Here is a 27155-nt window from a genome sequence, read left to right on the forward strand (position 1 = left end):
TTTACTCATAATGGCACTCTCCCTGAGGTAAAACTAATTGGATCCAAGTACAAGGCACTTAGCTGGGGGCTCCTCTGGAAGATACCTAATTACAGGGGTTGATTTGGAAAAGAGGAGGCAAGTTTCTTTAATTGAAGAGAACTCTTCAGCCACGTTGTGTTAGGTGGGACTGAACGATCCTATGAAGCGTGATAGAGAAGAAAGGGCGCTCCAGCTTGGGGTTCAGTGGTTAGTATCCCTGAGTAATGAGACTCCTACTCCCGAGAAGGGGAATGATCATGTGAATCACCAGAAGTTTTGCCCTGGCATCTGAAAATCCTGAGGGAAGGATCCGGAGGGGATGAACTTAAAACCTGGGATGTACCACAAACTCTCTGTGGACAGGGATTGAAACATAGAACTAGAATTGAGTGCAGACATTGGGGGTTGGGGAGAAAATGGGTTGAGGTTGAAGTTTACCAACTGTACTGCACTGTATTCTCCCAAATGCTTAATCCAGTGCTCTGCAAACATTAATCCCAGCTCAGCCACTTGTCAGCTGTGTGACCTTGGACAAGTCACTTATCTGTGCCTCAGTTACCTCATCTGTAAAATGGGGATTAAGAATATGAGCCCCACGTGGGACAGCCTAATTACCTTTTATCTCCCCCAGTGCTTAGAACAGTTCTTGGCACATAGTAAGCGCTTAACAAATACCATTATTATTATTATTATTAAGTGATTGAAAATACTATTGATTGATGGATTGATTGCAATTGAGTCAAATGAATGAGAGCACGAGAATGCTTGCAGGAAAGGAGAAAGGTTCTGGGGAGGGAGAGCAAAATAGTAAAGAAAAAGGAAAGGTGTTTTTGGATCAAAATTCTTTCATTTTTGTTACCTTGACTCAGTTGAGATCTTACCTCAAAAGTCTCCCGGGTGCCTGAGGGACACGTGAGCCTGGGAAGCTGAGGGATGGGGAGGGATCCGAGCCTCCTCCTACCCTCCCGGAGCCTCTGCTGGGCCCTGAATGATCACCCCAGTTGTTAGGAGGGCTGGCCTGAGAGCCCAGGGGTGGTTGCAGTAGCCTACGGCAGGGAGGACTGGGGTCTTCTAGTGGGGGCCCCCAATATTGCCTTTCCTGGCATGGAATATCCAAGGAGCTTTAGGACTTTGTGAACATTATCAGGTGTCTGAGGCCTCCTTAAGTGCCTCCAGGGGCCATTGTGGTTGAGAAAAGGGCTGAGGAGATGCTGGTCTATCACACATACTGACTAGTGTTGAAATACATTCATCTTTCACCAATTTAGAGAGGTTGTGAGATTTAATACCCTACGATGGCAGCACAGGAGAGCTCTGACTGCTACCAGGAGGCAAAAACATGTTTAGAGAAAATTCACAAACAATGACTAGAGAGCAGCAAAGGCAAAGGCTTGGAAAAAGAATCCTCTAAATCTTATAAAGTATCACACAATGGCCATGGCAGCAGAAAATCAGAGTTAAAAAAGTAACCCTGCAAATCTTGCAAGCTACTTACTTAGCTTAGTTCCTTTTTGATGCTGGCCTCAAATGTTCTCAATTGTGCACATTTTTTTCTTAAGTAACAAAGCCGTTGAGAGTTTGATTTTGGGAATATTTCAGGATGAGCAAAAGCAGCAGCAACATAACCTCACAAAACCTGGGGAAGGCTGTGTTGACAGCAGTCCTGTGAACCATTCACTGCTCTCCTATTTCCCAACCCCCAGAGGCAGCCCCTCCTTAAAAACGTCGGAACTCCCATGATCCTCTGCTTCAACCCAGGGAAGGGCTCAGCCGGCAGCAGCCACATGAGCCCTCCATCGCTTGTCCTTCCCCACTACCAAAGACGAATACAGCCTGTGGAACCCCCTACTCCATCTTAGGGAAACTCCCTTTCATCCTCAATCGGTTTCTAACCCAGTCACTGCTCCTTCTTGTCAATGAAACCCAGCTCTCCCCAAATGACACTATCTCTCCTGACACTGTCTCCTAATGGGGGTGCCTCTTCTTCTCCCACTCCCCTTGACTCCCTGGGAAACAGAGAGAGGTTGGTTTACTTCTTGTCCCTCAATGCCACTTTCACACCACCCCTTAACCACTATCCCTCTCTTTCTATTCCTTCGAAACACAGGTCACTGCCTTTAACACCAAAATCAACTACTAGTTACAGTCATCAACCACCTCTCAGGACCCACCTCCAATTTTTAGAATCAATTTTCTCACTTTCCTTCTCTCTTGCTCTGTCCCTAACGGAGAATGGCCTCTGTCACCTGTTTCCTCTTAATTGAGTCATCTGACTTCATTCATTCATTCAATCGTATTTATTGAGCACTTACTGTGTGCACAGCACTGTACTGAGCACATGGGAAGTACAAGTTGGCAATATATAGAGACGGTCCCTACCCAACAACAGGCTCCCAGTCTAGAAGGGGGAGACAGACAACAAAACAAAACATGTGGACAGGTATCAAGTCATCGGAATAAATAGAAATAAAGCTAGATGCACATCATTAACAAAATGAATAGAATAGTAAATATGTACAAGTAAACTAGAGTAATAAATCTGTACAAACATACACAGGTGCTGTGGGGAGGGGAAGCGGGTAAGGTAGGGGGAATGGGGAGGAGAGGAAAAAGGGGGCTCAGGCTGGGAAGGCCTCCTGGAGGAGGTGAGCTCTCAGCGGGGCTTTGAAGGAAGGAAGAGAGCTACCTTGGAGGATGTGCAGAAGGAGGACATTCCAGGCCAGGGGAAGGATGTGGGCCGGGGGTCGACTGCGGGACAGGCAAGAACGAGGTACAGTGAGGAGGTTAGCGGCAGAGGAGCGGAGGGATGCGGGCTGGGCTGTAGAAGGAGAGAAGGGAGGTGAGGTAGGAAGGGGAGAGGTGTTGGAGAGCCTTGAAGCCGAGAATGAGGAGTTTTTGCTTGATGCGTAGGTTGACTAGCAGCCCCTGTAGATTTTTGAGGAGGGGAGTAACATGCCCAGAGCATTTATGCACAAAGATGATCTGGGCAGCAGCGTGAAGTATAGACTGAAGTGGGAAGAGACCGGAGGATGGGAGATCAGAGAGGAGGCTGATGCAGTAATGCAGTCGGGAGAGGATGAGAGATTGAACCAGCAAGGTAGCGGTTTGGATGGAGAGGAAAAGGCGGATCTTGGCGATGTTGTGGAGGTGAGACCGGCAGGTTTTGGTGACGGATTGGATGTGTGGGGTGAATGAGAGAGCAGAGTCGAGATTGACATCCAGGTTGCGGGCTTGTGAGACGGGAAGGATGGTAGTGCCGTCTACAGTGACAGGAAAGTCAGGGAGAGGGCAGGGTTTAGGAGGGAAGATAAGGAGTTCAGTCTTGGACATATTGAGTTTTAGATGGCGGGCAGACATCTAGATGGAGATGTCCTGAAGTCAGGAGGAGATATGAGCCTAAAGGGAGAGAGAGAGAGAGAGCAGGGGCAGAGATGTAGATTTGAGTGTCATCAGAGTTGATAGTTGAAGCCATAGGAACGAATGGGTTCACCAAGGGAATGAGTTTAGATAGAGAACAGAAGGGGACCAAGAACTGAACCATGAGGAACCCCTACAGTAAGTGGATGGGAGGGGGAGGAGGAGCTCCCAAAGGAGACTGAGAATGACTGGCTGGAGAGATAAGAGGAGAACCAGGAGAGGAAGGAGTCTGTGAAGCCAAGGTAGGATAGCGTGTTGAGGAGAAGGGAGTGGTCCACAGTGTCGAAGGCAGCTGAGAGGTCGAGGAGGATTAGGTTAGAGTAGGAGCCGTTGGATTTGGCAAGGATGTCATTGGTGACCTTTGAGAGGGCAGTTTCGGTGGAGTGTAGGGGATGGAAGCCAGATTGGAGGGGGTCATAGCATGTTACTTGTTAACTACCCCCTGTGATGTCATCACCTACTTATTTTATTATTGCTACTGCATTACTGCAACTGCATGTTAACTGTTAACTTCCCGCTGTGCTGTCATTTTCCTTGCTGACCTCACCATGAACTATCAATTCCCCGACTCCCAACTGCCCTTCCCATTCCTCAGCTTCCCCTTCCCCTCTACCACCTAGCTCTTTCCTTACCTTTCCCCCACCCCTACCCCTTCCCCTCACCCCCTCCCCAGAATCCCTTTGTACCAACACCAACTCTCAACTCCTCACTTAGCCCACTCCTTCCCCTCCTCCCTGCCCCCACCCCATCCCAGTTCTCCTTTCTCATCTCCATCCCTCTTCCCCCTCTCCCTGCCCAGGCCCCTGCCAGCTCATCCCAATCCAAACCCTCCCCACCTCTCGCACCCTTCCCCCTCCCTCCCCTCCCTCCACAGCTGCTGCCAAGTTTGGCCTTTGGAACCACAGCTGCATTACAGGTAAACTCCCTTTAATCCTGGACCTATTCCTTTCCAGCTCTCAACGCCTCCTCACCCTAACTGAAACATGGCTCTCTCCAGATGACACGATCTCTTCTGCTGCTATCTCCAGTGGAGGCCTCTTCTTCTCCCACTCCCCCACTCACCAGAAAAGGAGGTGGTGTCGGTTTCCTTCTCGCTCCCCAATGTCGCTTTCGCACTATCCCTCCTCCTCCTTCCCTTTCCTTCCCCTCCTTTGAAGCCCACATTATTCGCCTCTACCACCTCTTCCAGATTCTTGTAGCCGTCATCTAACGCCCCCCACAGGCACCACCTCCAACTTCTCTATTTTGAGGCCTTTCTCACCTTCCTTCTCTCCTTTTCCATGTCCACTCTGATCCTCGGAGACTTCAACATCCACATGGATGTCCCTGGTGACTCCAATGCTGCCTGCCTTCTATCTTTCCTTGACGCTGCCAACCTCCTGCTCCACCGCACCTTGCCCACTCACCAACTTGGTCACACCTTCGACCTCATCATCTCCTACCGCTGCACTATCTCCACCCTCACCAACTCTGAAATCCCTCTCTCTGATCATAACCTTCTCACCTACCTCCTCACTCACACTCCTCTCCCCTGTAAATCTATATTACTACCTCACAGAGACCTCCGCTCTCTCAACCCCATCCATCTTTCTCAGCGCCTCACACCCCAGCTCGCCTCCCTTTCCTCTCTACCCAGTCTTGATGACCAGATTACTGCTCTCAACTCTACCCTCTTTAATCAACTCGCTCCCCTTTCCCTTCGCCGCTCTCGTACGACTAACCCATATCCTTGGATCACTGCCACTGTCCGCCTCCTTCGCTCTTATGCTCGAGCTGCTGAACGCTGCTGGCGAAAGACTAAACACCAAGCCAACCTTGTTCACTTCAAGTTTATCCTTTCCTACCTTAACTCTGCCCTCTCCTCTGCCAGGCAAAATTATTTCTTCTCCCTTATTGACACCCATGCCCATCATCCCCGTCAGCTCTTCCATATATTTAACTCCCTTCTCAGGCCCTCTGTTCCTTCCCCTCCTCCATCCCTCATTCCCAACTATCTAGCCTCCTACTTCATCAGTAAAAGTAACTCCATTAGGTCTGAGCTCCCCTAAGTCACTCCTCCCCCTTCTCCAACCCCCAGCTCTCAATCCTCTCTGCTACTCTCCCATCCTTCCCAGCACTGTCTTCAGATGAGATCTCCTCCCTCCTCTCAATACTCCATCCACCTGTGCTTCTGACCCCATTCCCTCTCATTTTATGAAATCTCTCACCCCTTCCCTCCTCCTCTCCTTAGCTTCCGTCTTCAACCACTCACTCTCCACTGGTTCCTTCCCCTTTGCCTTCAGACATGCCCACGTCTCCCTCATCCTAAAAAACCCTCTGATGCCACCTCCCCTTCTAGTTATCACCCTATCTCCCTCCTACCATTCCTTTCCTAACTCCTTGAACGAGTCGTCTACACCCACTGCCTCGAAATGAACCTCTGTTTCCACCCCACCTCACCTACTCACCAACCAGAACACTTGCTTGAACTGATCATCTCTAATCACTTTACAATATCTACTGTATCTAACTCTGAAATCCTACTCTTGTTTGTTTGTTATGGAATTTGTAAAGTGCTTCCTAGGTATTAAGCACTGTTCTAAGCAGTCTCCCACCAGAACCACCTCACCTGTCTTGCCACTCACACATCTCTACCCACAAGAGCTGTCCTGCCCCCTGCCAGCCAGAGATCTCCTATCTCTTGACCCACTCTACTTATAGCAGGTCATTTTGTCCCATTTAGTCTCCCTATTCCAACTCTCCTCTCAACACAAATCCTCACCTTCAACTTCGATTTCTCTACTGAACTCAACTCATTTATCCTCAGTGTTCCTCCGCTGATCTTGAACTACTAACCCACAGCCCCAGATCATCTCCGCAGAGTGCTTCCTTCTCTCATTCATTCACTCATTCAATCACATTTATTGAGCGCTTACTGTGTGCAGAGAACTGTACTATGTGCTTGGAAAGTACAATTTGGCCACAGAGACAGTACCTACCCAAAACTGGGCTCACAGTCTACAACGGGGAGACAGATGACAAAACAAAACAAGTGTCAACACCATCAAAATAGATAAACAGAATTATATATATATATATATATATATATATATATATATATACATGCATATACATATATACATCATTAATAAAATAGAGCAATAAATATGTACAAATATACACAAGTGCTGTGGGGAGGGGGATGGGGAAGGGCAGAGGGAGGTACAACCTCCTTCCTAAAAGAGCCCTACCTTAATCCCACGACTCCCTCCAGGCATTGCCACATCTCCCTCCTAACACTCCTTTCCAAACTCCAGCTGTCTACCCACTGCCTCCACTTCCCTTCCTTCAATTCTCTCCTTGACCTCCTACAATCTGTCTTCCCTACTTCACTCCACAGAAACCATAAATAACTTCTTTAAATCCACCCTTGCACTTGCAGCTTAAAATTATAAAAGCAATACACTCAAAATATAACATAAATATACTGGTAATTTTAGCAATATCATCAATCGTATTAGGAGGATGAAAAGGTCTTAATCACTCTCAAAGGTCATCATTGATATTCACAAATCCAACAGCCTCTTCTACATCCTAATCATCCTCAACCTCTCGGCTGCCTTCAACACTGTCGATCACCCTCTCCTCCTTAAACCTTGGCTTCACTGACACTGATCTCCCCTCGTTCTCTTCCTCTCTCTTCAGCCTGGTCATTCTCACTCTCTTTTGTGGGCTCCTCCTCTTTCTCCCCCTTAACTTTGCGAGTCCCTCAAGGTTCCATTCTGGGTCCCCTTCTAATCTTCATCTACACCCACTCCCTTGAAGAACTCATTCACTGACACAGCTTAAACTGCCACCTCTATGTGAACAGTTCCTAAATCTACATCTCCAACCCATACCTCTCTCTTTCTCTGCAGCCTCACATTTCCTCCTGCCTTAAGGGTATCTCTTCTTGGATATCCCATCAACACCCCAGTAACAATTCCAAAACAGAAGTCCTCATCTTCCCACCCAAATCCTGTCCTCTCGCTAACATTCCTGTCAATGTAGACAGCACCACGACTCCCCATCTCTTCCATTCATTCATTCGATTGTATTTATTGAGCGCTTACTGTGTGCAGAGCACTGTATTAAGCACTTGGCAGGGTACAAGAATAAACAATAACACTCAAACCACTAGTTCACCAAATCCTGTCAGTTCAACCTTCATAAATACTAAAATACACCCTTTCCACTGCATCTAAACTGCTACCACGTTACTCCAAGTACTTATCCTATGCCACCTTGATTACTGCATCTGCTTCCTTGCTCATTCCCCTGACTCCTGTCTCTCCCCACTTCAATCCACATTTCACTCTGCTGACCAGATCATTTTTCTAAAAATGTCCAGGCCATGTAAACCCCACTCTTCCAAATATTTCTGGTGCATGCTCATCGACCTTCACAGGGAGCAGCGTGGCTCAGTGGAAAGAGCACGGGCTTTGGAGTCAGAGGTCATGGGTTCGAATCCCGGCTCCGCCACATGTCTGCTGTGTGACCTTGGGCAAGTCACTTAACTTCTCTGAAGTTACCTCATATGTAAAATGGGGATTATGACTGTGAGCCCCACGTGGGGCAACCTGATCACCTTGCATCCACTCCCCCGCTTAGAATAGTGCTTTGCACATAGTATGTGCTTAACAAATGTCATTATTATTATTATTAAACAGAAACCCCTTACCATTGGCTTTAAACCACTCAATCACTTTACCCATTATCTTTCCTAGCACATTTCCTATTATACTTCAGCTCACACACTTTGCTCCTATAATGACAACTACTCACTGTGCCTCGATCTCTTTTATTTTACTGTCAACCCTTTGCCCATGTCCTCCTTCTCGCCTGGAACGCCTTCCCAGTTCATATCTGACTAACAATCATGCTTCCCACCTTCAAAGAATTATAAAACACATCTCCTCCCAGGGGCTGTCCCTGAGTAAGCCTTCATTTTCCCTAATCTCTCTACTCCCTCTCCCTTCTTCAACATCCTGATACTTAGATTTGAACTCTTGATACAGGACTGACTGGACCGTCAACCACGCCCCGGGTCAGGAACCATCCCGAGGGCACCGAGATCCCTGCACCCAGAGGGCCAGCTGAGATCTCTCCACTCAGAGGGCCAGAAACTGGTGCAGACCATCATCCACCCCGTGGGTAAGGGACCTGCCTGAGGACGTCAAGATCTCTCCACCCAGAGGGCCAGAAATTGGCGTGTACCATCAACCACCTCCTGGGAGAGGAACCTGCCTCAGGAAGCTGAAATCTCTCCATCCAGAGGGCCAGAAAAACTGGCGCGGACCATCATCTACACCCCGGATCAGGAACCTGCCTGAGGAAGCCGAGATCTCTATCCAAAGGGCCAGAAACTCGTGCGGACCACTGAACATTGAACAGGACTACGACCTTCCCAAGGGCACCAAAAACTCTCCTCCAAGCGGCCTCAGCCTGACCAGGTCATCAGGCAATGGAACCACTGCCTATCGTCTGCCTGACCACCTGCTCCCCTGGATTGTTGGAAATTCCAATCCAGAACAGCTCTGTCTGAGAGGCAGCCGTTTTCTTCTCCTTTCCCCTTTCCCTGCTGCTGGACTAGGGTGTGGCTAAATAATCACCAGGAGATAAAGACACATTATTCATTCATTCATACATTATTACATTTCAAAAGCTGTCTCTCTTCTCACCTACTCTGCCCAACCCAGGCTATTTACTACTATTCCCTGGGACTCTTCACTCCCAAGCCACCTAGGACATTTCAACCATCTCCTCAGGATTCCACTGAACACTCTCTTCACTCTCCATGCCCCAGGGACAAATCAACTATCATCCCAAGGCTCCCCTAGTCACTGGTCTTTTCACACTCAATGGTCCAAGGACAATTTAACCACCTCTTCTGGGTATTACCAGATTAAGTTGCTATTGCTGTCATTTATTAAGTTGTTGTTTCTGTTATTTACTTCACCAAGTCCATTACCCTTCAACCCCCCGCCCCCGTGCCTGTCGGCCCATCCCAGTCCTCTCATCCCACTTCAACTCCTCCCCTCCCCTTATGCCACCCCCACCCCTCCTTCCCGCCCCACCCCTGAAATCCTGGTCCCAGTGCCACCCCTAGTCTCCCCCTGCCCCGCATGCAGGCCTCCATCAAAAATCTCCAGTGGCTGCCTAACCATCTCCATTTCAAACAAAAACTCCTCACCACTGGCTGTAAAGCACTCCATTACCCTGCCCTCTCCTACCTCACCTGGTTTCTCGCCTACAACCCAGCCTGCACACTTTGCTCCTCTGCTGATAACCTTCTCACCGTGCTGCAATTTTACTTGTCTTGCTGCCGACCCTAGCCCATGTCCTACCTCCGGCCTGGAATGCCCTCCTTCTTCAAATCCGCCAGATGATTACTCTCACCTCCTTCAAATCCTTATTGAAGGCCAAGAGGCCTTCCAAGACTAAGCCCCACTTTTCCTCATCTCCCTCTCCCTTCTGTGTTACCCTGAATTGCTCCCTTTGCTCTTCCCCCCTCCCCACACCATAGCACTCATGTATAGATCTATAATTTTATTTATTTATATTGATGTCAGGTTATTTGTATTGATGTCTATCTCACCGCCCCCCAAGACTGTGAGCTCTTTGTGGGCAGGGGTTGTCTCTCTTTCTTGCTGTATTGTACTTTCCAAAGCGCTTAGTAAAGTGCTCTGTACACAGTACTCAATAAATGATTGAATGAATGAATCAACTCCTCCCCACCCCGTGCGTCCTCCCCACCCCATACTTGTCATCTTGTCACAACACCACCCCTTCCCTGTGCTGGTCCCTCTCAACTCACTCCCATCCAAACTCTCCCAACACCTCACACTGTCCCCTCCCCTGCTACCCCCTCCACAGCTTCTGCCAAGTGTTGCCTGTGAAACCCCCACTCCATCATGGTGAAGCTTCCCTTCATCTTTGACTTGTTCCTGTCCCAGTCACTCCTCCTCCTTGCCATCACTGAAACCTGGCTCTCCCCAGATGACACAGTTTCCCCTGCTGCTCTCTCCATAGGAGGCAGTATCTTCTCCCACTCCCCAAGAATCACTGAAAAAGGAGAAGATGTTGGGTTCCTTCTCGTGCCCCAGTGCCGCTTTCACACCATTCCACCTCCCCCACCCCTTTCTTTCCCTTCCTTTGAAGCTCATATCATCTGCCTGTACACACACCCCCCCTCCAGATTCTAATAACTGTCACCTACCGTTCCCCAGCTCCCACCTCCAACTTCTTCAACCATTTTGATCCCTTTCTCACATTCCTTCTCTTTCTCCATGCCCACATTGATCCTCGGGGACTTCTATATCCACATAGATGTTCTTAATGACCCTCCTGCTGCCCATCTTCTATCACACCTGAACACTGCTAACCTCCTGTTCCACCCCACGTTGCCCACTCACCACCTTGGACACACACTCCATCTCATAATCTCTGACCACTGCACAGTTTTTACCCTTGCCAACTCTGAAATCCCTCTGACCACAACCTCCTCACTTGCTTCCTCTCCCACACACCTCCTCCCTGTAAATCTGTACTATTCCCCCACGGAGGCCTCCAATCTCTGGACCCCATCTAATTTTCTCAATTCATCATGCACAACGTAGCATCCATACCCAAATTACCATCCCTGTTGAGCAAATAGATGTTCTAAAAACCACTCTCACTACTGAACTCAACTTTCTTGCTCTCCTATCCCTTCATTCATTCATTCATTCATTCATTCATTCAATCATATTTATTCAGCACTTACTTTCGCAGAGAACTGTATTAAGCACTTGGAAAGTACAACTTGGCAACAAATAGAGACAATCCCTACCCAGCAGCAGGCTCACAGTCTAGAAGCTCACAGTCATTAATCTTGTCACTAACTTATAGCCCTGGATAACCTGTACAGTCCACCTCCTTCGTTCCTGTATTCGAGTCGCAGAGCGCTGCTGGCAGAAGTCTAAATATCAGGCTGGCTTTGTCCACCTCAAATTTATCCTTTCATGCTTTAACTCTGCCCTCTCCTCAGTCCGGAAAAACTATTTCTCCACCCTTGTTGACACCCATGTCCACTGCCCTCACCAGTTGTTCCAAACATTTAACTCCCTCCCCAGGCCCCCTGTTCTCCACCTCCTCCATCCCTTGCCCCCACTGACCTGGCCACCTATGTTATTAAGAAAACTGGTACCATCAGGTGTGAGCTCTTAATATCTCCCCTGGCCCTCCTCAGTACGTCCCCCTCCCAGCCCACTCTTCAACTCTCCCATCTTTCCCAGCAGTATCTCTAGAGATCTCCTGACTCCTCCCAAAAGCCACTCCCTCACCTGCACATCTGACCCCATTCCTTCACACCTTAACAAAACTCTAACCCCCTCCCTTCTTTCCTCCCTTCAACTATTCGCTCTCCAATGGCTTCTTTCCAACTTCTTTCAAACACACCCGTTTCTCCCCTAATCTAAAAAAAAAACCCTCCCTTGATCCCACTGGTCCCTCCAGTTATCTCCCCATCTCCGTCCTAACATTCCTCTCCAAACTTGAGCAATTAGTCTACATCCGCTGTCTCAAATTCCTCTCCTCCAATTCTCTCCTTGACCCCCTCCAATATGGTTTCCATCCCCTTCCCTCCAAAGGGACAGCCCCATCAAAGAAAGGCCTCCTATGATCTCCTACTTGCCAAATCCAATGGCCTCTACTCCATCCTGATGTTCCTCGACCTCTCAGCTGCCTTCGACACTGTCTACCACCCTCTTCTCCTGGAAACGTTATCCAACTTTGGCTTCACTAATTCTTTCCTCTCCAGATTCTCCTCTTATCTCTCTGGAAGTTCATTCTCAATCTCCTTCATGGGCTCCTCTTCTGCCTCCCACCCCCTAACTGTGGGGTGTCCCTCAAGTTTCAGTCTGGGTTCCCTTCTATTCTCCATCTACACCCACTCCCTTGGAGAACTCATTCACTCCCATGGCTTCAACTACCACCTCTATTGTGGATAATACCTAAATCTGCATCTCCAGCCCTGATCTCTCTCCCTCTCTGCAGTCATGCATTTCTTCCTGCCTTTGACATCTCTACTTAGATGCCCACCCGTCACCTTAAACTTAACATATCCCAAACCCAGCTCCTCATCTTCCCACCCAAACCCTGTCCTCCCCATGATGTTCCCATTACTACAGAGGATACCACCATCCGTGGTGGTACCACGTGAAGGTACCACGAGACCTTCACGTCTCACAGGTGTTATCCTTGACTCCTCTCTCTCATTTAACCACATATTCAATCCATCACTAACTCCTGTTGGTCCCACCATCACAACATCACAAAAACCCACCCTTTCTTCGCCATCCCAAATGCTACCATGTTAATACAATCACTCATCCTATCCCACCTGGATTACTGCATGAACTTCCTTGATGATCTCCCAACCTCTTGTCTCTCCCCACTCCAGTCCATATTTCACTGTACTGCCCAGATCATTTTTCTACGCAAATGTTCAGGGCATGTCATCCCTCTTCTCAAAAAACTCCAGTGGTTCCCCATCCACCTCCACATCAAACAAAAACCTCTCACCATTGGCTTTAAAGTACTCCATTACCTTGCCTCTCCACCCCACCTCACCTCATTTCTCTTCTTCTATTTGACCCAGCCCATACGCTTCACTCCTCTAGTGCTAACCTTCTCACTGTGCCTTGATCTTACCTGTCTCGCTGATGACCCCTAGGCCATGTCCTGCCTCTGGCCTGGAACTCCCACCCTCCTCAAATCTGACAATACTCACCCCTTCTTCAAAGCCTTACTGAAGGCACATCTCCTCCAAGAGGCCTTCCTAAACTAAGTTCACTTTTCCTATCTCCCACTCCCTTCTGTATCACCCTGACTTTGTTCTTTCCACTTCCCAGCCCCATAGCACTTATGTCTATATCTGTAATTTTATTTATTTGTATTGATGTCTGTCTCCATCTACCTTAGACTGTAAGCTCATTGTGGGCAGGAAATGTGACTATTTATTGTTGTATTGAACTCTCTTAAGTGCTTAATGCAGTACTCTCTACACAGTAAATGTTCAATAAATATGATTGAATGAATGAACCCTGCCCCCTCCGCTCCACAGCACTAATATAGATATCCATAATTTAATGCCAGTCTTCTCTTGCTCTAGCCTATAAGTTTGTGGGCAGGGAATATGTCTATCATCTCTGTTATATTGTACACTCTTAAGCACTTAGTACAGTGGTCTGCATACAGTTAGCTCTCAATAAATATTGAGACTACTATTGAGACTGACTGATTGACTAACACTTCTATTAGAATGAATCAATATGTCCAGCCCAGCCTGCACACTCCATTCCACTGACGCCAGCTTCCTCAATGTGCCACCATCTCATCTATCTCACTGCCGACTCCTTTACCACATCCTCCCCTTAGCCTGGAACGCCCACGACTCTCTCCACCTTCAAAGCATTTCTAAGGTCACATCTCCTCCAAAAAGCCTTCCCCAACTAAGCCCTCTTTTCACTGGCTCACTCCCCTTTCTTCATCATCTATGCACTTCAATCTATGACCTATGGATATTTGATATTTTCCCACCCCCAGCCCCACAGAACCTATGTACATATCTTTTAATTATATATTACAAATAACTTATTCATATTAATGTTGGTTTCCACCTCTAGACTATAAAATTGTTATGGGCAGTGATCTGTTTCTGCTAATTCTGTTGCACTGAAATCTTCCAAGTGCTTAGAACAGTGCTCTGGCCATAGTAATTGCTCAATAAATACGATTTATTGATTGAGTAATGTCTACAATAGAACTCATCTTTCCCACAAAACCCATTCCTTCCACTAATTTTCCCATGTCAGTTGATAAGACCACTATCTTCCCCATCCCCAAACCCCAGTCTGTGACATCCTTACTATCATTTCAACTCTCACATTTGGCCTAGTGTTAAATCCTCAACAATATCTCATGGATCTGCCTATTCCTCTCCACCCAAACAGCTGGATTTAATCTTATGACTTACATGGCTACACTACTGCATCATGCTCCGTGCTCCTTTACTACTTCTGTCTCTCCCCACTCCAGTCTATATCGCATACTGCTGTACGGATCATCTTCCTGAAGCATCACTTGGTCTACAACTCACCTCCCGTTAAAATCCCACACTGCTGTCTTGTGTTTCTCTGTCTCATATAAGAACACCAAAGAGTTCCACCAACTCCTGCAAACTTACCTCTCTGCTCTCTCCACCCACTACTTCCCAACTTGCTTTCTTCATTCCTCTCAAGACAGCCCTCTAGCTGTACCTCACTCTCAACTCATCCTCTTCCATTTCCTCACTCATGCTGTTCCCTCGACTTGGGACATTCTCGCTCCCCAAATCTGACCAATGACAGATGACAGCCTTCCAGAAATACATCTTCCTTCAAACCATTTTTCCTGATTAATTTTCCAGTACCTAAAGCCAAACTAATGCATCGACCAATTCCAGCACCTATACCCTTATTTATATGCATCTTCAGCACTCATGTACATTTTTATTACATTATTTATTTTGATCTCTCCAGGTCCAAATATTTTTAGACTTATCTTCCCTATTAGAGTGTAACTTCTTTGTGGGCAAGGGATGTATCACTTTATTCTGTATTTTCCCAGTTCTTAGAACAATACATTTCATCAAGTGGGTGCTCAATATATACTACTTTGATCAGTCTTTGCCGAGAAAGATTTTTTCAGATCCAACTAATTTCACAAATCAGACAGATTACTAATTTATTGGATGGAGGAAGCCAAAATGGCCAATTCTGAACTGGATATCGCCACGATGCGGATAGAAGTTTAAAGAGGTCTGGTTCTGTCACTATATAAAATGTAACACCTGCATAAGGAATATGTCAGAGAATTCTGGTGGCTGATCCTAATAAATACATAGGACTGAAAATAGGGAGAAGATTTTAAAAAAATGAACAGGAGTATGAGGTAGCTTCAGTAAGAGAATGACCAAAAAACATCCTCTGGAGAGATGAAAGCTGAGGGGAAGCATGACTGAAATCTACATAACCATGAAGCAGGTGAATTGAACAAACTTTTGGGTTCATTTAACATAACAGATCCCATAACATCAACAAGGGCATCCATTGACATCTGAACGATGAAGATGCAAAACATTCACAAAAAACTCTTCATGACATAGGTAGTCATATGCAAGTAGAATCTACAAACAAGACGCTAGGCATGGGAAATATCAATAGATCCACTTGGCTGATATCAAAATGGTTAGGGATGCAATATCAAACATCCCTAATCAACCCATCAATCAATGGTATTTATTGAGGGCTTACTCTAGACTGTAAGCTCACTGTGGGCAGGGAATGTGTCTTTTTATTGCTATATTGTATTCTCCAAAGCGATTAGTACAGGGATCCACACACAGCAAGTGTTCAATAAATATAACTGAATGAATGAACACTGCATACAGAGGAGTACACTAATAGCTTGGGAGAGTACAATGCGAAAGAGTAGGTAGAAATAATCCCTGCCCACAAGGAGCTTTAAAGAATAGAGGGAGTGACAGACATTAAAATGAATTACAGATGGATATGCTCATGAGTGCTGTGGGGCTGCAGGAAAGGTGAACGTCAAAGTTTCCTCTCTACATCTAAAATTTTTCCTTGAATACCCTATCTTGGACTCATACTTTCATCTCCTCCAGGCCAGTAACGAAGGCAAATCTCTAGAGCCCTGAAGCCCAGCTGAGGAACTGGATCATGTCCAATGAAATAGTGATCAATCTTATTTTCAACTCGCGGTCTCCTCAAGACACTGATCCTGCCAGTAAAAATGTCTGCTCAGTCAGGCAAACCCTCAGAACCTGATGGAAAGAAACACTATCAATTCTAACGTTCAACAACTAAGATTTGTAGATTATCTATCCTCATCACTCTTGGAGGGAGCCCCTAAGACCCTGGGATAGCTGAAATTCTGACTGGAGTGAAGACTGGATATTGCATATAAATAGAACAAAAGCAGAAATGTATAGGATTTTTTTGATTCTTGAATTTGAACTGCTTGCTCACTGGAAATTCAGTCGTGTGAAAGGATCATCACTGGGGATGAACAGAACTTTGTGGAACTCCAACACATGCCATATTTGCAGAAATGGGAGCTTACTGTAACCTCCAAAGGCACTTTCCTTCTCAGCGCTGTGCTGGTTGCTACTTTGTTGTTGCTACTTGAACACAGAAATGAGAATCCATGCAAACAGTCAGTAACTAGGGGCTTAACCCTATGGTGGATTCAACTCCTGTTATCCTAGGAATTGGTCACATCATTTGTAATTTAGCCACAGGCTCTGCCAACAAATACATGTGAAACAGGATCCTAAGTGATTGGAATGGACCCTCCTAAGGATACCTGCAAGCCCCTGTCTGACATTTTTCTGAGCCTCCAGCCCTGAAGCAACCCCACGATGCACAACCTTGCCTGCACTGCCCACCCCTGAATTTTTCAGACTAGGTTCTCTTCCCACTCACTCACCTGTGTAGCAGTCTCTTGGGGTCTCTCTATCCACAGTTTGTAGAAGATTACAGTCCCATGGGTTTTTCATTTCCTCTAGCTGGGAGATAACATCTGGCTTGACAACTGCAAATCCTACTTGTTGGGAAAAAGGAAAACAAGGTGGTTTATCGCTGGTCCTGGGGAGATTCCCCAGAGCTGGGGAAGGGCTACTGTGTTCACAATGGCCAGTCTACAGAGGAGGCTCAGAGGAGCAACCTTGGGAACCTTTGTAGCAGACTCAAAAATGTGTCTCCAGGCAAATTGGAGATGGACCCCGTATTAGACATTTTAGTCACTGGGAAAAATAGGTCTGCCTGCCTTTCTCCCTACTGAGAGGCCAGAAAACATTTATAAAAGAGGAATACATACTGGGATAATGCAAGAAGCCCAAGAGAAGATCAAATTTCACAGCTTAGAAATTTCCAAAGCATTATCTTCAATCTTTCCTTTTGAGAGATGTAAAGGTATCCACTCCCTGACTCTTATTCTGCCCCTCTCCATCTCTGAGGATCCACGGCTTTCAGACTTTACTCCTGCCGGGCCCCAAACCTACTTCTCCTACCTTCCAAGTCACCCCACATGCCCCTTCTCCACAAATGCTCTCCTGGACTGTCCATTTCTCCTTCCAAAGCTCCAATAAGATAAACCTCATTACCACCATGACAGGTCTTGCTGGCACTGTGGCTGCAGGGGGCACAGGGATGGTGGTGGAGAGCTGCAAACTAAAAAAGGCTTAGGCTGGGTCAGGATGCAGCAAGAGTGGTAAAGATCAAGGGGCAGTGGAAGAGTAGGAAAAAGAGGGAGTCCCCTTTCCTCGAGGGCAAACTTCACCAGCTTTCTCCACATCTCTAACCTCAGCCATTCGAATCTGCAACCCTAAAAAGTGGCTATGTCACTGGCACCATAATAAGTTCCTCTGTGCAGGACACTCATCCATCTTTCCAGATGAAAGACTCAGTGTAATAAAACACTCTGACGCCTCTGCCTAACTTGTTTCCCATGTGAAATGAAACCCCCTTTCACAAAGTCTCTGACGAATACGACAGAATACATTGACTTTAAAGCACTCACTGCCCCCAAACTACCTCAGTGATTTCTTATCATGACCCAATCTTCGTGGTTTGCTCCTGTCACGCCAACGTACTCAATGTACCCCAGTCTCTTCTATTTCACTGCCAAAAACGTTTTAGAATTAGAGGTTGGCACTAGACAAGAAAAATGTGTGGGGTGGGTTGTCATGGGAAAGCAGCAAAGTAAGGTAGAAAAGGGCAAGATGATTTAGTGGTTCAAAACCAATGGTAAGGAGTCTCTACTCCATCCAGAGGAGGATGGGCAACCACTGGAGGTTCCAGCATGGGGAAAAGTGTATTGAACATTTTTATACAAAAATGATCCAGGCAGCAGAGTGAAGTATGGACCGTTTCAGGGAGAGACATGAAGCAGGGAGGTCAGCAAGGAGGCTGATATTGTCTATCTCCCCTTTCTAGACTGTGAGCCCATTGTTGGGTAGAGACCGTCTCTATATGTTGCCGACTTGTACTTCCCAAGCGCTTAGTACAGTGCTCTGCACACACTAAGTGCTCAATAAATAAGATTTGAATGAATGAATGAATTGTAATCAAGGAGGGATAGGACAAGTGCTTCGATGAACTTGTAGCAGTTTGGATGTAGGTGAATGGGCGGATTTTAGCGATGTTGTTAAGGTAAAACCAAAAGGATTTAGTGACATATTGAGTGTGTGGGTTGGAAGAGAGAGATGAGTCGAGGATAATGCCAAGATTACAGGCTTGAGAGACAGGAAGAATGGTGGTGCTGTTTATGGTGACAACACTCAGTCCCTGAGCACATAGGTAGGCATCCACAATTTCTTTTACTGTCTGTCTCCCCATCTAGACTGTGAGCTCCTTGTGGACAGGGAACTTGTCTACCAACTCTGTTGTATAGGACTCTCCCAGCTGCGTAGAACAGTACATAGTAACTGGTCAATAAATACCACTGATGATGATGATGATGATTAAATACCATTGATTGACTGATGGAATACTTACCCAATGAAGTGAGGTTCTCATAATTTTCTAGCATCGTTTCCCGGTACAAGGTGCACTGGGCAAGGTCCAGAAGCTGCCCCTCTTGGTAGGTGAATGTCACTGCCACGTCTTCAAATGTCACCAATCCCTGAAATGCCACGAGTTTTCCAGTCAGTTCCCAGTGTTCCAAGAACCAGCCCATAATTCATATTGCGGTGAAGGGGATACCTCCCTGCTTCAGGGCTGGAGGCCATGGGAGGTACATATAGTGCAATTCCAGGGGTCACACTGTGGAAAGGAGAGTGTGGAGAGGGGAGGAAGTTTTGTGAGGTGCTGCAAAGGTGTCCCGAGGTGACCCTCGGGTACCGGCCATCTCAAGGTCAAAAGCTATCTCGTGACCACCTGAGCCAGCAGGCGGAACTCGGAAGTGAGGGTGGGATACCGCCCCCACGACCAAATCTGCTAGATTGACAGCCCAAGCTGGGAATACAGAAGGTGGCCCTCGCCCCCGTGCCAATCAAATTAGGTGTGGAGGAGGCGGGGAGGGCAGAGATTGGATAGACTGAGACCGGAAGCTGGAATGGCCTAGGGGCACAGGCAATAAATACCTGTCGCCTCCGACCTTCGGGGTCAGAACACCAGGACACGCAGCAGCAGGAGCTGCCGCTGCAGCTGCAGCAGCAGCCCACGTGTCTCTCCCTGCCCAGAAGGCCAGATGCCCGCTCTACAACCAGAACCAACACACTGAGGCAAGGGCCGCGGGATGGGTGAGTGTCTTGTGGGTGGGACCCAGGTATCCCGCTGCTGATGGGAATTATGAGTGGATTCCTCCCATGTAGGGAGAGCACATTGTGAGAGCTAGCCGCCCACCACGTGCGCGGGTAATGTAATGAATTCTTCCCATGTGGGAAAGTAAGTGGATTCTTCCCGAGTGGGAAGTGCACATGGGTGAGAGTTAGCCAACTCACCCACGTGCGATTAACGGATGATTGCGTTCCTCCCGTGTAGGGAAGCTCTAATATTGCCAATTGATTATATTCCTCCCAAAAGGGAAGCTCAATCCATTGCGCCTAAACAAATACATAAATTCAATTCACCTCGCGGAATAAATTTCATATAAAACTTAGGCTTTCCGTCCCCGGCCTCTCGCTCTCTCTCGCCTCGCCGATCACTGAACGAACCCGTCCCCGGACGACGGGTGACAAAAGGGTAAAACCAAAGGTTGAGTGGTGATAGAAACATGGATTACACAAGAATAGCGTTTGCACTGGGCAGAGGAGATGGGGTAGGGGAGGGGAGGAAGAGATGGAGGTTCCTATGGGGAAGTTTGCTGAAGCTACAAGAGGGAATGAGGCAAGGCCATGTTGGGCAAAAGCAATAGGGACTCAGGAGGGAACTCACTTGAGCTCTGGTTTTATGAAGTTCAGGTGCCATTGCCTGTTCAAATGGGCTCCCCTCTTGGAGAAGAACAGGCAGAGCTGATGGAAGAGAAGAAAAATTTCTGAGTGCCTCAAGTGCCAGATCTTGAAATCCCAGAAAACCAAGCCTGGGATTTCCTATCCACTCAAAATGTGTTTAACTGTATGCAGTGGAAGGGAAACCAAGAAGTAACCCAGTAATATGGAGAAACATGGAATCGGTAACATTTAGAAAGACAGCTCTAGGAATCATCAAAACCAAAGCCATGTGAGCTCAAGAACTCTACAGGAAGTGAGTGCACAAAGAGAAAAGTTGAAGACCCAGGACTGAGTCTTGGATTCCCCTCTGGGGCCCTGCTCTCAGCATTCCACACTAAAGGAAAGGGAAGCAGATACAGAGGAAGTCATAACAGAAGCATTAACAGAACCAGAAGAAAATTGTCTGAGGGTGAGTCCACCAGAAAGAGTATAGAAAGGGGAATACGTGGCTTTGGCCAGCCACTGACTGGTGAACTTAGAGAGAGCTGACTTTTTAAGCCAGTAAGGATAAAAGCTCACTGATCCCTGCTGGGAGTCAGAAAGACCTGTGTTTTAACCCTGGTCCCAGTACTCATCTGCCGTGTGACCCTGGGCAAGTCAATTACCTTCTTTCTCTGTATCTCAGTCACCTCATCTGCAAAGTAGTGATTAAAATGGTGAGGCCCTTGTGGGACACGGAATGTGTCAAACCTGATTATCTTCTATCTATTCCAGCACTTAGTACACTGCCTGGCACACAGTAAGCATTTAAACAATGCTTGGAAAGTACAATTTGGCAACCGATAAGACGATGGAACATGCGGCTGGGTCTGAATGAGGGAAGAAATAGGAGACAGTGAGTTGAACTGAGTAGAGAGGGTTGAATTGAGAGTATCTATTTCATCATCAAGAGTGGGTAGAGTGAGTAGGGAGGTGAGGTGGGGTGTGATGCGCTGAGAGAGGTGGATGGGGTCGAGAAAGTGGAGGTCTCTGTGGGGGAGTAATACTGATTTATGGGGAGGGGGAGTGTGAAAGAGGAGGCGGGTAAGAAGGTTGTGGTCAGAGAGAGGGATTTTGGAGTTGGTGAGGGTGGAGATTGTGCAGCGGTTAGGGTTGATGAGATCGAGATTGTGACCAAGTTGGTGAGTGGGAAAGGTGGAGTGGAGCAAGAGGTTGGAGATGTCAAGGAGTGATAGAAGGCGGGCAGCAGAGGAGTCACCGGGTACATTCATTTACTAAGTGCCCACGGGCCGACGCCATCCCCGGGTTCCCACTCTTGGGGGGATGGAGGGGTGGGGGTCTCCCCGGGTGGCCGGGACCCAGGGCAGCCTCTCGCCTGGGTCGTGTAACAGCGGGGCATCTCGGTTTCCATGGAACCAGGCGCCGAGCGGTGGGGATCCATCGGTGCTATTTACTGAGTGCTTCCTAAGCACTGGATTGAGCGTTTGGGGGAGTCCGGTCGAGTTGCTCTATTACTATTACTATTACTCTATCACTCTATTTATTTATTATTACTCTATTTACTATTACTCTATTTATTTATTTATTTTATTTGTACATGTTTATTCTATTTATTTTACTTTGTTAATATGTTTTGCTTTGTTCTCTGTCTCCCCCTTCTAGACTGTGAGCCCACTGTTGGGTAGGGACCGTCTCTAGATGTTGCCAACTTGTCCTTCCCAAGCGCTTAGTACAGTGCTCTGCACACAGTAAGCGCTCAATAAATACGATTGAATGAATGAGTTGGCAGACACGATTCCTGCCCTCCAGGAGCTGAGAGTCTACTAGAGAAGCAGCATGGCTCAGTGGAAAGAGCCCGGGATTTGGAGTCCGAGGTCATGGATTCAAGTCCCAGCCCCGCCACTCGTAAGCTGTGTGACTTTGGGCAAGTCACTTTACTTCTCTCGGCTTCAGTTCCCTCATCTGTAAAATGGGGATTAAGACTGTGAGCCCCAAGTGGGACAACCCGATCACCTTGTATCCTCCCCAGCGTTTAGAACAGTGCTTTGTACATAGTAAGTGCTTAACAAATGCCATTATTATTATTATTTAGATGCTGAAGTCTCCGAGGATCAAAGTGGGCATGGAAAAAGAGAGAAGGAAGGTGGGAAAGGGTCATTCATTCAGTAGTATATATTGAGCACTTATTGTGCACAAAGCACTGTACTGAGCACTTGGGAGAGTACAATATAACTATAGACACATTCTCTGCCAACGATGAGTTTACAGTCTAGTCATGAAGTGGAGAGTGACACCATGAACTGAAAGGAATCACACAATCTGTACCTTCTGGTAAGAAGCCAATTTGAGGGGGAAACTCTTGTGCGACTCCCATGGACACTGCATTTTCTGGAAGCACTTTCCAACCAGATACACAGTCCGGGACCTGGGGACAAAGATCAGCACAGAAGGGTGAGAAAAGGTCTCAATGTCGAATTTAAGATCTCATACACAAAAATCACATACAATAATTCCAAGCCCAGTTCATTAAGAGACACAACCAAAGACTCACTCAGTGGTCAGAAGGACAGAGAAGAGGGTGGCATAGGAAGTACACTAGAAATGATGAGATCAAAGACAAGGAGCCTTTTCCCTGCCCCTGGCATCTTCTCTTCCGCAGCTATTTCCTCCATAGGTCCTTCTGACCAATGATTGAACAGCGATATTAACTAGAGAGCAAGAGCCAGAAACAATCACTGGACTTGGTTAACAGCAGGAGAAAGTATCCTCCAATCCCTTCAGCAACGCCCCTGCCAAAGCCTAGGGGAGAAGAGAATCAGAGTGTTCACATGTAAGTACCCTCTAGACTGTAAGCTCCTCATGGGCAGAAATTGGGTCTGCCAACTAAACTGTATTATACTCTCCCAAGCACTTAGTATTTTGCTCTGCCCACACTAACTGGTCAATAAATTCCATTGATTAGTCAAGCGCTTAATACAGTGCTCTGCACACAGTAAGTGCTCAATAAATATGATTGAATGAATGGAGCAATGTAACCCCCTAACCTTGCCTTAGTCATGCCACTAAACCTTACAGAAAACTTGGCATCTCCTATATGAACTTTTCCTCCCTTACTAATAGTTCCAGTCCATCCAGATCACTCTGCAAATCTTCCACCAGGGTCACTGCCTCCTCTCCACTCTGTGGTCGATGTATCCGCACCCAGGTCTGGAGCTCTCCAGGCAAGATGGTCAGGAACTGCTCCAGCACCAGCAACTCCAGGATCTCCTCCTTTGTGTGTTTCTCTGGCATCAACCACTGAAGGCAGAGCTCGTGGAGTTGGCTTAGAGCCTCCCGGGGCCCGGATGCTTCCTGATAGCGGAACCGCCAGAAGTTCCGGCGGCAGAACTCTCCATTCCCATGTTGGCCAGACTCGGTCCTCAGGGCCCAGTCCTCTTCCACGTTTGTTGTCAGAAGTCGCTCCTGCTCCTTAGGAGCCCAGACGTGGGGCTTCAGAGCCGTCACCCACCTTGATTTTGCAGTCATTGTCCATGGTCCCTCCAGCTCGGGACTGCTTTGTTGTGTACTTCAACCAGTCTCTGCCCTCAATGACTGGACATTTCCCCTGTGATTTCCTCCAGGAACATCATGTAGAGTGTAACTTCCTTAAACAAATCACAAAGACAGACAAAGGGGGATTAGAATTCCCATTCATGCCCCGTCAGGGAGTAATTTTCTACAACTTTACCAGATCCCATCAGGAATCAGGGCTGGCTTCAGACATTGAGCCAGGTAAGCAGGCACATCTGGATAGCAAGCCTTGTGGACCTTGTGCTTACAACCACTGCCAAGATGACCATCAGTTGGGACATTCAAGGCAACACTCTGCAGCAGACCCCCTTCTGTGATACCCACTAGGCATGCAGTCACCACTCCACAGTCCTCCCTCGGCACACATGTGGCAACTATTTTAAGTTTTGTCACATGGATCCTCCATTTCCCTAGAAAAAAAAGGGGTCTTTCTAAAGGACTTTTTAACACTGGGATGTTGTTCCCCCTTGCATCTCTTTCCTCCTATTTACTTGAGCTCCAAGGGCAGCAGAAAGCTACTTGATTAGGGAGGGGTAAAGGGGAGAGCTCAGAGACTGCCCTGGATCAAGGCTAGGCCTTCGGTCGGCCTGCGGAGGCAGTTTAGGCTCCACTATCCCCACCATGGGACAAGCAGGAGTCTAGGATTAGTTCTTCCCATGTGGAAAAGGCTGGATCTCCAGACCTCAAAGAAGGCTTGGCTCTCTCAAACTGGAAACTACAACCAAGGTGCTTGGGGTCGGCTCTCCCCACCCCAGAGAAAGCAGGGGTTTGGGTCGCCTTTCCCCAGCTGAGACCTCATGGCTCATGGTGTAGGATTTTAGGGCGGAGGTCTGGCAGAGAGGGAACTGCACCCTGGTGCACTGGGTGTACTGAAGCCACGAACAGAGCAGGGCAGTTCCTCCAGTAATGTCCCAAGGCAGTCAGGTGACCCAAGGTCTGCTGTCTATGTCTGAGTATGAGGGGGCAAAGAGGTAGCCCAGCTGGAGGTAAGGAGAGGAAGCTGCACCAAGCTGGGGGCCAGGAACCGAGGAGGCCAGGGTGGAAGGGCCAGATGGCTGGCAATGAGGAGGACTAATCTGGGTCGGGCAGTCAGTCAGTCACATAAATTGAGTGTTTCCTGTTTTCAGAGCACTGTACTAAGCGCTTGGGAGAGTGCAATAAAGCATTCCCTGCCCACACCAGCTTAAAGTCTAGAGGGGGAGACAAACAATATAAATTAGAGGTATGTACATAAGTACTCGGGCTGGAGTGGATAATAATTATAATAATAACTATAGTATTAAGGGCTTACTATCTTCCAAGCACTGTTGTAAGAACTGGGGTAGATGCAAGGTAATCAGGTTGTTCCATGTGGGGCTCACAGTCTTAATCTCCATTTTACAGATGAGGTAACTCTGGCACAGAGAAGTGAAGTGACTTGCCAAAGGTCACACAGCAAAGGCAGAGCTGGGATTAGAACCCGTGTCATTTGACGCCCAAACCCGAAGCAAGCCAGGGTAATGCAGAAGGGAGTCAGAGAAGAGGAAATGTGGGTTTAGTCAGGGAAAGCCTCTTGGAGGAGATATGCCTTCAGTAAGGCATTGAAGTAAGGGAGAGTAATTGTATGTTGGATATGAGGGAGCATGCCAAAGGCCAGAGGCAGAAGGTGGGTGAGACGCTGGTGGTGAGATAGATGAGATCCAGGTACAGTGAGGTTAACATTAGAGAAGCAAAGTGTGTGGGCTGGGTTGTAGTAGGCAAGCAGTGAGGTTAGGCAGAAGGGGGCAAAGTGGTTGAGTGCCGTAAAGAGAAGGAGAATGTGCATTTAATACAAATTTCGGGGATGAGGACTCTGAGCAACACAGAATTGATTTGCCTAAGGTCATACAATCATCAGGCTCCTGACTTTCAGTCAATCTATCAATGGAATTGACTAAGGGCTTACTAAATGCAAAGTGGTGTACTAAGCACTTGGGAGAGTATAATACCACAGACTTGGTAGACACTTTACATACTCACAAGTTTACAGTCTAGAGAGGGAGACAGACATTACCAAAAACCAGAGAATGGTTGGAGAGGCCCTTTTCCCCCCCCCGGTATATGGGATTCAGGGTTAGAATGGAAACCCTACCACATAGTTCCTGACATGGAAAGGCATACAACACATCCACAAGAAAACAAGTCATAATCTCCTGCTCTTTGCAGACTCCCGGTTGCTCCTCCAACAGTGGATCCCTGTCCCCCAAAATGTCAGGAATCGACCATCCTCCTCTCCCACCGGGAAAAAAACGTTTATGAGCCACCAAAATTGGTCTAAGAAAAGTCGAACTGAAAGATGGAGTGGGCAGTGAGATGAAGGAGAGTGGTGGTGGAGAGGGGAGGAAGGCAAAAAAGGGCCTCCCTCGGGAGTTGGTGGGGGAGGTGTGTGTCTCCTCAAAGTAGCTCCATCTCGCTCCCCAGGATGGAGCAGCTAAGCGGGATGGGATGATAATAATAGTAATGGTATTTGCTAAGCGCTTACTATGTGCCAAGCACTGTTCTAAGCGCTGGGATGGATACAAGGTAAGCAGGTTGTCCCAAGTGGAGCTCACAGTCTTAATCCAATGTTTAAAACAGTGCTTGGCACATAGTAAACGCTTAACAAATACCATTATTACTATTATTATTAGCCCCATTTTACAGATGAGGTAACCGAGGCACAGAGAAGCTAAGTGACTTGCCCAAAGTCACACAGCTGACCTGGGCAGAGCATAGATTAAAACCCAAGACGTCTGACTCCCAAACCCGAGCTCTTTCCACTAAGCCACACTGCTTCAAAGAGGGCTGAGGCCTGCAGTGGGCTGCCACTGTCCCTCTCCTCTGCCCAGGACCCACAAAGCCACCTCTTAACTCACCCGCCCGGGGCCGGTCTCCGGGGTCAGCGGCCGAGCTGGGCGGAAGGGAGGCTTCCCCCTCAACTGCCAACGGGACCAACGGCCGGGACCCACGTGAGCAGAAGGCAGAGCCACAGTGGCCGGCGAGCCTCCTTTCACGCGGGAGAACCACACTTCGGGCTCCTCGCTAGCCTTCCAGAGGCATCTTCCGTCTCGGTGGTAGCTGGCGGCCGCGCGGCAGAACACCGAGAGGCTGGAGCCACGCTCTGGAAGAGCGCTGGGCTCCTGTCCTGCCCCTGCTC

General features: G+C 47.7%; 1 protein-coding gene across 1 annotated transcript in view; it reads right to left on the minus strand.

Annotated features, from left to right (window-relative positions):
- The window catches only part of LOC119931304 (zinc finger protein 2-like), a 34921-nt gene extending 7966 nt beyond the window's left edge, over positions 1-26955 (minus strand). Inside the window, exons 1-6 of the mRNA XM_038749863.1 lie at positions 26875-26955; positions 23546-24075; positions 22757-22856; positions 20436-20512; positions 19056-19182; positions 16987-17103 (exon numbers count right to left, since the gene is read on the minus strand). Coding sequence (XP_038605791.1) covers positions 16987-17103; positions 19056-19182; positions 20436-20512; positions 22757-22856; positions 23546-23956 — 832 coding nt within the window. The 5' untranslated portion in view covers positions 23957-24075; positions 26875-26955. The remainder of the gene's footprint in view (positions 1-16986; positions 17104-19055; positions 19183-20435; positions 20513-22756; positions 22857-23545; positions 24076-26874) is intronic.
- Between the last annotated feature and the right edge of the window lie 200 nt (positions 26956-27155).

This window comes from Tachyglossus aculeatus, chromosome 8 (assembly GCF_015852505.1).
Source record: "Tachyglossus aculeatus isolate mTacAcu1 chromosome 8, mTacAcu1.pri, whole genome shotgun sequence".
NCBI lineage: Eukaryota > Metazoa > Chordata > Mammalia > Monotremata > Tachyglossidae > Tachyglossus > Tachyglossus aculeatus.